This window comes from Lonchura striata, chromosome 5, assembly GCF_050655825.1.
Source record: "Lonchura striata isolate lonStrDom1 chromosome 5, ASM5065582v1, whole genome shotgun sequence".
Classification (NCBI taxonomy): domain Eukaryota; kingdom Metazoa; phylum Chordata; class Aves; order Passeriformes; family Estrildidae; genus Lonchura; species Lonchura striata.
In genome coordinates this window covers 69,838,762-69,850,029 of record NC_140707.1, presented here as the reverse complement: position 1 = coordinate 69,850,029, position 11,268 = coordinate 69,838,762, and the positions used below count along the sequence as shown (strand labels likewise).

Sequence of the window (11,268 nt, the reverse complement as noted above, 5' to 3'; positions counted from 1 at the left end):
GCGGCGGCCGCGGCGCCGCCTCCGCCCGCCGGAAATGGCGCCGCGCCGGGCGGCCACGGCGCGGCCGCGGCTCCTCCCCGGCCGCCATCGGCACCGCCGGCATCGCCGCCACCATCGCCGCCACCGGCACCGCCACCGGCACCGCCACCGGCATGGCCCTGCGGGCGCTGTGGCTCCTCAGGCGCGACCCCGCGGCCGGCGGCGCCGTGCTCTTCTCCAGGTAGCGACGGTACCGCGGGCACGGCGAGCTGGGCAGTCCGAGGGTCGGGCTGGGGAGTCCCGGTCTGGAAGGGATCCAGGTGCTCTGAGGGATCCGAGTGCCCTGGAGGGAAGGGTGTTCTTGAGGGGAGCGGATGCTCTGGGGGTCCGGGTGCTCTGGAGGGAGCCGGGCGCTCTGGGGAGAGCAGATGCCCTCAGGGGGCGCGGATGTTCCTGAGGGGGGTCTGGAAGCTCTGAAGAAAATCCTGATATCCTGGGGGGATCGGGTGTTCTGGGGGTCTGGAAGCCCTGAAGAAAATCCTGATATCCTGGGGGGATCGGGTGTTCTGGGGGTCTGGAAGTCCTGAAGAAAATCCTGATGTCCCGGGGGGATCGGGTGTTCTGGGGGTCTGGATGTTCTGAAGGAAATCCCGGTGCCCTGCGGGTTTAGGGTGCTCTGGATGCCCTGAAGGAAATCCTGGTGTCCTGCGGGGATCAGATGCTCTGGGGGTCTGGATGTCTTGAAGGAAATCTTGGTGCCCGGGGGGATTGGGTGCTATGGGGGTCTGGATGCCCTGAAGGAAATCCTGATATCCTGGGGGGATCGGGTGCTCTGGGGCTCTGCAGAAAATTCTGGTGTCCTGGAGGGATTGAGTGTTCTGGGGGTCTGGAGGAAATCCTGGTGCCCGAGGGGATTGGGTGCTCTGGGGGTCTGGATGCCCTGAAGGAAATCCTGGTGTCCTGCGGGGATCAGATGCTCTGGGGGTCTGGATGTCTTGAAGGAAATCCTGGTGTCCTGGGGGGATCGGATGCTCTGGGGCTCTGCAGAAAATTCTGGTGTCCTGGGGGGATTGGGTGCTCTGGGGGTCTGGGTGTCCTGGGGGGACACTGCTGCCCTGTGGGTCTAGGATGCTGCCCCCAAAACGGATGCAAAAACCACCAAAACCATCTGATACTGAATAAATTCCTCGTCTCGTGCCAGCGCCGCTGGATGCTGTGCATTTCTGACTCCAATTTTAGAAAGTTCAGAATCAGAGTCACATAATGTGCTTTTAACTAAATATGGGAGCTTTTTCACAGCTTCTGCATTTTGCACGAGTTTCCTTGCTCCGTTCCTCTTTCTTTTTTGTCACTGTAAACATTTTGCCCAGCTCTTCTCCTTCCTAACATGGTAAAGGACAAGGCAGTGATTGTGAAATACTGTCAGATTAACAAAATGGGCAAAACAGATATATAAGCATATATTGCTTATATTTTTTGCTTGTATTTTACTTATATTGCTTGTATTTTACTTATATTTTTTTCATGTTGCTCTGTAGCTGTAGGTAAAATAGAGTACTTTCAGACAGAAATTCAGCTTTCTGTTTGATGCTAATTTGTGCATATAAACACTTTTTTAAAAAGTTATTGGGGGATTTTTAAGTTATTGAATACTAAAGAGTTCTCCAAAGGAACAGTTTTTATACAGAATTCTTGCAGATATAAAGGAAGACTTTTGGCTTAGCGGGTTATTGTTATTGGGCTGGCAAGATTTGTTACCCTTTTTGTTACTCTTCTTCTGTGACTTCAGAGAAAGCCAGATAATGAGAAGAAAAATAACTGGGGCTAGGGAAAGTTTGTGGGAAAAAAAAAAAAAAAAAAGACCTGGATAAAGTGACCTACAGTCCTAGTCTGAATTTAGTAAAAGCAAAGAGAGAACTTAGGAGTAAAAATAAAAAAAACAACTATCTTCCATCTTCAGGTGCAGACAGATCTCTCCATTGGACACTCCTCTGATTGTTTTAGGATTAGTATTATGGTCCTTGTATTACCTACAGGACTAGAGATGAGGCCTCCCCTCTACAAACACAGATAAAGAGAAAGCCTTGTCCCCAAAACCTCGGAGAGTGTAATCACCACGGAGCAGGGGGGGCTGCTGACAGGGGTGTCTGAAGTGACTTGTCACACAGTGAGCGGCAGAGACAAGGAGTAGCACTCCTTTGAAAAGGGCAAACTATCCTCGATGCTTCAAGTGATTTCCAGACTTAGATCTTTCAAGTTCCCAGAGGAAATAATAGGGCTGTGGAAGCCCCAAGTTTATCCTCCTAACTGACCTTAAATTCAACAAAGCACGCAGACAATATAAAGAATGCCCGGATCACATGGAAACTGTTGGTTTCAGGACTTAGGCACTCAGCTGGAGATACGTGAGCCCTGATCTTTGACCTCAGGGAAGACATCGGGGACATCAAAGCATTCCCCCTCTTTTTTTTTTTTTTTTTAGCTGATCATAACTTAATTCAGGCAACAAGGATGGTCTCCCTCTTGAGTCACCGAAGTTCATTCATCCTTGGAAACTTTTGTCTTTTTTCTTTTTTTAAGTTTGCATCACTTTCTAGAAGGGAATACTGAAAAACGGGGATTTGAAGGGCTAACTAATGATCTAATGACTTCAGTGGGAGGAGGAGGCTGCTGTGGTGTGGGGACAGCTTCAGCAAATGCAGCAGAGAGACTGGGACTTGACTAAGACAAAACCAGACTGAAATATCTCCTCTTCCCTTGTTTTGGAAACGTTGGCCAAAAAGAAGAGCTGCTCACCAAGGTTACACATAACCTCTTATCAACACCCTGGCTCTGCAAAGCCTCATAAATTTTACAGCTGTAAACCCACTTGGTTTCTTTGCTCTTCACAATAAAATGTGGGACCACAGGGAGGTGTTTTGCTGTCATCTGTATCCTGTTTACGAATTTTGTCGCTGTGGCTTTGCCCTGTCTATGTTTAGACAAAAATAAAAAAAACAACCCCAAAAGCCCTTGATGCCTGATTAGGAATGAAAGAAAAAAAAATCACAGTCACTGAAAATAAGCCTGAGGAAGTGTAGTTGCCTCCAGCTACTCAGTTAAGAGAAAATGATGTAGAGCACTTAGAGGCAAGAGGATAAGATCCATGGAAGTGCTCAGGAGCAGGAGGGAAGTGCTGCAGATGGAGGTCATAGATAAAACAAAGTCCCACGTTGCTGGAATTGCAAGTTCCATGGCAGTTTGGAAAGCAGGCTGTCAATGTGTCCTAAAAAAGACGGTATAAAAGGGACAGCAAATGAGAGCCTTTATATATCTGTGCAGTTTTTTTCTTCCATGTTGGCATGCAAGCCTGGGTCTGGGTGCAAACAAACATCTGAGAACATCTGCTTCAAGATGATCCGTAAAGTGATTTAATTTTGTGTGTGTGACCTGTGAGGGGCACTTTGAGGGTCTGTGGATAACTACTGAGGGAATCCACAAAACAGAATGTAGGAAAGCCAGGCTGTCAGCAAACTTCATGTAAGAGACACTCAGGGGAGTCTGCAGTTCCAAACCAGGGCACAACCAGTGCAGTCATGGAAGTAATATTTTTTTATTTTCTCAGCTATTTATTAAAAGTCAACTCCTTAGTTCCTCCTTAGGCTACCTTGAAAAGAAATTCATCCCACTCCCCTTTAAACAACAATACTGCAGGACATAAAAATCCCAGATATAGTTTTAAACAGTTAATATGATATTCCTCAAATATTATCTCTAGAAATTTGAAATTAAATATATGTATTGGTACAACATAGCAATTCTAAGTTGTACAAAACCTCTGTCCATGACATTATTGTTACATCTTAAATACTTGATAAAATGAAATTATGAAAAAGTCATAAAAGCTTTAAGTCACATATATTGTATGTGCAGTGTGGAGTTATTATTATTGTTATAGCAGCAAAGCTGTAGCACTATCTACATATAGTAGACTCTATATCTAGGCAAAAAGCTGTTGTAGTTGCATTTTGTTACATAGAACATCAATTTTCTTAAATATCTGAGAACTTGTCTTCAGTGTGATGTCACCTCTTAGAAATATTTTGAAGTTCTGCACTGGTGGGAGTCATACAAAAATCCTGTACCCTTGTGTGACAGCATAGATGGACATATTCACACTTAGTTTAAAAAGTAGGTATTTATTCATGAGAATGTATTTACTTGCTGGAAAGAATCCTAACTACTCATGGAATGGTTTTATTGACAGCGAGTCATGTTCCGATCCCACCACTGCTTCTATCAGGTTGCTGCAGGCTTCCACATACACGAGCTTATTTGTAGGCCCGGTGGGTTTTGAGGAGTTGTTTGAACAATGAAGAGAAACCCAATATCAGTACTCCCAAGATATTTATCATGCTTTTGCAGCCAGAAGAGGGCTTGGGTGCTTGTGTCCCTGGACGCTGTGGTTTGGGGTGATGTTTTGGGTGGCACTGAGCCTCTCCGATCCCCTCCCCGCAGGCGCTACCCCACGGTCGAGCTGCGTGCCGAGACCTTCAGCAGCTCCACGCACGTCCCCATCCCCTCGCACAGCGCCTTAAGGCCCTGCTCTTGGAGCTGAGGCTGGTGGACGAGCACGTTTTCGTGGAGCAGCGGGACACCTGCACCAGGATCAACCACGTCCACCGCCGCCGGGGAGCTCTGGCCCGTGCTGGCCTTCTGCAAGAGCGGCCTCATCTACGGCTGCGTCCCGCTGGTGGAGGGGACCCTGGAGCCACGGCCACCCCTCCTCACTGTCAGCGGGCTCTCACAGGGATTGGCTCTGCTGTGGGCATCATGCACTACGTCTCTCCCAGCCGGAAAAACGAGGCTGAGCTGAGCAGCAAGGTCAGGCAGCTCCGAAATCTGCTGATCCAGGCCTGTCCCCTGGGCGCCCCCTAAACACCAACATCCGCAGCCTGAGCAGCTCCTTCAAGGACATCCAGGAGATGCCTGCAGATAAGGAGCAGCCAACCTGGAGATCCCTGGAGATCCAGCACCTACAAGGGCAAACCTCAGGTTCATGTCAGGCATCACTGAGAAGGTCAAGTGTATGCAGTATGAGTGGAGGGATGTGGTGGATACGTGGCAAGTTTATGGAGCTGTGAACTGGAAGGTGAGAGATGTTTGATATGTGCAAAGTAGTTTTTGTGCAAAGTAAATACTTATTTGATGTGCAATTATATACTGAGTTGAAAATTTTCCCGATTTTTGTTGTCTGACTTACATTCAGGAGTTATTGGTACCTTTGACTGCTTGGCCACATTGCCCTTACTTTAAATGAACTACTGAAATGCCTGAATTAGACAAAATATCTCCAGGCTGAGATGTCTAAATGTCTTCTACAAGTGTCCTTCCATGAGCATTTTAATTATTTTTCCTGCCAAATGGAAATTTATTCTTCTGTTCTTTCTTATTCTACTACAACAACATTTTGATCCCACAAATGCTGGTATTTCATGACATAAGAACAGTTGATAAAGAACCTAGTGAAAGAAACTGGTTGTATAATTATTTTGGATGGTTTGTATGTGACAGTGGTTTTCATTGTAGAAGCCCAGAATGGTTTGGCTTGGAAGGGACCTTAAAGATCATCACATTCCAACTCCCTGCCATGGGCAGGGACACCTTCCACTTGCTCCAAACCCTGTCTAACCAGGCCTTGAACACTTCTAGAGATGGGCTTCCCTGGGCATTGTTTAATATTGAAATACCTCATTGTTTAATATTGCAAACTGGGGACTATTGACTAAATACATCCATCATAATTATGAAATATATTCAAATTTGTAACTATAATTTGTACTGTCATTCATTCTTGTTTTGAATAATGCTTAGGAAGCACACAATATTATCTTGGCATACTGTATTTGTAACTGCCAGTGTTTTACAAAGAGAGAGCCCTGCTAATAAAGTGGTAATTTAATTATTTGCATGCAGTGGGAATCTCATCTCCAAAGGAGGCCGACCTAAATGCTGCACTTCCAAAGCCTGGGTCATTTCCCACCTGCCATGCTGGTAGGGACTGTGTGGGTGAGGAGCTTCCTGCTCTCAGAGGGACAATTCACAGGTTATTTTGCAGGGTGGGTGGATGGCCTTACACAAGAAGAAAGCCCAGGTGTGATCGTGGCCTGCTGGGGATGAGACAAGGGACACTCTGCTGTGACAGAGCTGGCATGGGACCACAGAGACCATCCAGAGCATGCTGGAATCCATTAAGTGGCTGTTGTAATTAATTAAATTGTCAGCAAGTGTGTGAGACTGATGTCTTAGTACTGGTGGTTGGTACTAATGATCAAAGACAACTGAAAATCGGTTGGGATTTTATTTCTTTTTAATGCTAAAAATGTGGTTTCTTTTTGAACATCTCACTGTGACTCGGTTCAGGTGTTTTAGAATAATGTCTTGACTCCCTTTTCCCCAGTGTGACACAGAGGGATCTGCACCAAACGTCACCCTCAGCCTGACCCTCCCAATGAACGTGCCCTGCTCCAAGACTTCGTGGTCCATCACTGTGTGAGCTCCGTGGACCCTGCCATGCTCATGTCCACCAGTGCTGAGCCTCTGCATGATTCTGTGCACAATGGACCTTACAAACTCCCTTTCATTCCTCCTTCAGATTCCTTCAACCTCTGTTACTACACTTCCCAGGTAACAGCACACTCCCAACTCGTGGTGTTTTCTAGTGTTCAAACAGAAATAAAAACACCTGTGTGGGCATCAGCCCACATGGACATGCTGGAGTGAGTTTGAGTCCAACATTGATAACAAAACATTATATTAAATGGTTTTTGTGTAATATATTGCCTGGAAAGCACTCGAGGACTTGAGTTGTCTGAATCACCTTCAGGAGTTACTGATATCTTTGCTTGGCAATGCTGCTCTTACTTTAAATCAGCCACTTAAAATGCTTGAATTAGGCAAATTATATCCAGGTTGAGATGTCAAGTGCATGCCCCCCAAGTCTGTTATCACAAGCAGCCTGAAGAGTTTAGCACAGTCTCTAATTAATATGTGTTTGGGGTCTTTTTTAAAGTACTTTAGCAATGAAAACAGCATATAACTGATCTTGTGATGATGGTGTTAATGTATCTTGAGAATGAATATAGTTTTTTCCAGGTTCCTGTTCCACCAATTTTGGGATGTTATCAACTCGTTGAAGAGGGATCACAGATAAAAATAAGTTAATTTAAAGCTCCATGAAAGCATAAAGAATTATTTTGAGTACTGTGAAGCTCATATACCTTTCTTCAACAGGTAAGAATAAAGAAAACCTAAATAAATTTCTACCATTTCTTCCATTTATCTTCCCAGAATGAACTTGTCAGGAGTCAGTATAACAGATTATGCTCCCTCAGGGTGCTACCAGTGAACACCAGCGTGGTGAAATGAGGCAGAATACAGAATTATATCAGAATATCTGGTGACATTCCAAACACTTATGTTGTTCATCCTGTTTGCCTGTTGTATCTTCTCACATGAAACTCTGCCAAAATCCCCCAGGTGGATTAAGCTGGGGATCACTTCCAACCCAACAGGGTTACCTGTTCCTTAAGACTGCTAATCCTAGCTACAGATCAGCTTATCAAAAATATAGTTATTTCAAATTAAAACGATAGTTTTCATCTAAGCCTCTCTGACAGCTGCCATGACCACGCTGCCACCTAATTATCATGAAAATTCAAAGATGTAATGATACAAAGTTGCTGATGCTGATCACAGTGTTAGTAAAACACTATCAGTGAACTGAAACATCAACAGCTCCTTCATGATTACTGGGCTGAGAGCACAGGGATTTCCTCCTGCTCTGTAATTTTTTCTCATAAATTAGCAGTGTGCTCAGATAGGTGTATGCACATAAATAATGTCTGTCAGCATTTCCTGGCTTTGTGTAACAAAACAGGCATTAACAAATGCTGAATGCTAGTAATTGCAGTGGTTTTATTTCTCCTCTCTCCCACCCAGGGGCCCCACTGCTCAGTTAGAGTACAAAGTTAGTTATGGCCAGCTGGATTTGTCCCGGGAGAAGAGCCTCCTGCTTTGGGTCATTGGTAAGGACCACCCCCCTGTGCCTGCCCTTCCTTCCCCAGCCCCTTCTCTGCAGCCTGGGCACAGCTGTGTGACATCTGTGTGACATAGATGCTGTCTCTGCCTTTAGGACAGAAGTTCCCCAAATCTTTGGAGGTTTCCCTGACTGGAAATGTGTCTTTTGGCACCGCAGGCAAAGAGCACCCAACTGATTATGTGTGCACTGGGAACACTGCTTATGTAAAAGTAAGTCACAGGCTCTGGGAAAAGAGGCCTTAGGAGCCACTTTTTTATTGTCTTCAATTGAAGATATATTGATTTAAAATCTCATATTCTCAGCATGGATTTTTGTTTACCTGCCTAAAGGATTTGACATCCTGTCACTTTGGAGTACCCTTGCACACGCAGAGTGTGTGACATAGACTGCCAGGATTTGTACAGCAAGGGTGACAATGTGCATCTGATTGTGTTTTCCCTCTCTTTTTGTAGCTGTATTTTAGGATCCCAGACTTTACACTTACTGGATGTTACATAGACCAGCATTCTGTTCAGATTTTCGTTCCAGGGAAGCCCAAAATTACTGCATGTGAGTTGCTAAAATTGAATTGCAGTTATGAACTATCAATGACTAAAATTACATTACTAAAGTTGGACTTTTGTACTCTGCTGTTGATTTGGAGTTTTTTTGTGATGTTTAAAGTATCCCTGGAGTAGGAACTGGCCTCTCCCTTTGAAATGAGATCTCTTACCAAGTCAGCCTTTCTCTGGGGCTCTCTCCCCTCTGCCCTGAGGTGGTTCCTATGCTCTCCATAATGGCAGAACTTTTTTGGGGGGACACAGGGAATGATTCTCTTTAATCTAGCCCCTTTTTTAGAACACCTTGGTCAGAGACATTTTGGGTGGGTTGGCAGTACCCAGATACAGAACTCAGCTCCTGCATGCAAGGTGACACTGCTGCTGTCAGTGTCATCACACCAGCACCTCTAGGTGGATCTCTGCACTGAACGTGTGAAGCAGAACCCAAATCTGCTTTTTGTTAACACATGAGCACTGCCAAGCCTGCACCAAAATAACTAAATAGCACACAGAAAGCACTCATTAAACCTGAGCAGCTCTGCCTAATGGAAGCACTTTTATTTGTAGCTGTCTCTCTGTTGCAACTTCTGCCAGTCATGGTAGCAGAACTCTATAAATGCCTTTTGAAAAGCATGGTCTACACTGTTAATTTTGTGATAGGTCACACTCAGCCCTAAATTGTAACACAGAAAAAGCAGCGTTTTTATGTTTTATATTGAGTGTGCAATTTATATTCATTGAAGAAAATCCAAGCCATCCACCTGCTTTTGACTTAACCTCTGTTTGAATTTTAAGCTCATGACTGATACATTAGTAAAGTAATTGAAGCTGAGACTTTAAATGTCTCATTATCAGAAATGATTTTCAAATAATAGTAAGAGTCTTACAGTTTAAAGAGGCCATTATACCTTTTCTGTAAACTGGTAAGGATGGATTAGTAGTCACTTAAACTTGGATGAAGGAATGTCTGATTGTGAGGCACCCTGTAATGCTTATTTTTCTTGCCTGTTTTTTCCCTTTAGCCTGGGAATTAATTTCTTCTGATTACTACATCTGGAATTCCAAAGCACCAGCACCTATGGTGTACAAACCCTTACTTGACTAATGTACTTGGGAATGATTTTTATATTTAAACAAAGCACAATGTTAATTAGATTTATGTCATGATACAGTAAAATAAATATTCTTCATCACTTTTGTTTTCTTCGTGTTCTTAAAAATTTCTGTTGGTGGAAAAGAAGAGGTCACTTGTCTTAAAAACGTGAGTTGGGCTTAAATTGTTGAGTTCTGGCTGACAGCCTGGAGAGGGCAATTTGAAATGTACTTACTGTGGCTGGTTTTACTTTCCCTTCTAACTGATACAAAATAAGTACCTGGTGTTACAGGTACAGACATTGAGATTCCCACTTACTTCACTGGTTTCCCATTGCAGGATGGGAAAGGTTTCAACATCCTATTCCTGTCCTAAAGTCACAAGAATCTCACCAAACTCTAGATTCAGAGAACAGTTCAAAGCAGAAGCTCTGTTATTTTTACAAGATGCGTACAGAATACACACCAGTCAATAACTACAAGGATTTTCAAGAGGAGGAGTATGGCATGAGCAGCACTTCTGAAAGTGGAGGCAATTTTACTGAAGGAATCTTTATTGCCTCTGCCAGCAGAAGTGGTGAGTTCCCTTGCACACATGCCTGTGAACTGCTTGCTCTGGAAGCAGAGGTGTGAACTGGGTTTTTCAGCTCACAGGACTGGTTCTGAGGAGGCAAAAACAGCAACATTTGCTGGAAGATCCAGAAACCTTCACTGAGCTGCTTTTCCTGGAAAAGCAAGTGGAAAAAGTCTCAATGTACAGATGCAAACCTGTCATTTTGAGATCTGCAGAAACACTGGGAATGGACCTTAGGAGAGTTATCAGGAAATGTGCAGATTCTGAAGGGCTGGTGAGGAGGTGCCAGAACCTGGAGAGCACAAAAGCAGGGGATGCTGATTCCTAACAGAGCTGCTCCTGCCCTGCCTTGTGTTTCACTGTGCTCTGTGGGGTAACTCAGATCAGGAACTGTGCAAGGAGGGAATTTTAAGCTATAATCTGAAAAATCTTTAGATTGATAGAGTAATCTGTTGGGTTGGTTAAATGTTCTAGAGGGTGGATTCGTTCCTGTGAGATGCTGTTGAGCTGAAAATGCTGTGCAAACTTAGAGAACAGAGCTGTGCCCTGTCTCACACAGGTGATGTGTCTGTTTTTTTAGCAGCAAAAGGTGAGTTTGTGATTCTACCCATGGCCCAGCCTGTCCCTGCTGGAGTTGTCCACATCTGGACACCACGGTGTGAGTGGGAAGAGGAGCTCTCTGCTGGAAGAGTTTGGAGCCTGTTCTGGACACCAGGCCACGGGCTTTGGCTTCCACCTGCCCATGAGAAAGGTGGTAGCTCTGTTCTGCACAGCAGCTCTCTGCAGGAATGGCTTTTCTTACTCAAACACTCCCTAGTAAATTCTGGGAAGCAATGGCACTGCCTAAATTCATGGTATCTTGGCACTTAATAGAAGAGGATTCTTCTAAATCCTGATCCTTTGCGTTTTCCTCTTGCCCGTGTCTCTGACTCTCTCATGGCATTCCTTTAGCTCTTTAATAAAATAAACAAGTTTTTAATAGAACAGTCTCTTTTAAAATGCGT

General features: G+C 44.6%; 1 protein-coding gene across 1 annotated transcript; it reads left to right on the top strand.

Annotated features, from left to right (window-relative positions):
• Positions 1-79: 79 nt before the first annotated feature.
• Positions 80-9,791, top strand: AP5M1 (adaptor related protein complex 5 subunit mu 1). Its single transcript, XM_021534641.3, is given in 16 exon segments — positions 80-220; positions 4,477-4,547; positions 4,550-4,634; positions 4,636-4,781; positions 4,784-4,885; positions 4,888-4,979; positions 4,981-5,022; positions 5,024-5,110; positions 6,419-6,479; positions 6,482-6,645; positions 7,114-7,175; positions 7,177-7,251; positions 7,960-8,045; positions 8,153-8,268; positions 8,512-8,608; positions 9,621-9,791. Coding segments are annotated over 16 exon segments (1,437 nt in total). The 5' UTR covers positions 80-152; the 3' UTR covers positions 9,704-9,791.
• The last annotated feature ends 1,477 nt before the right edge of the window (positions 9,792-11,268 follow it).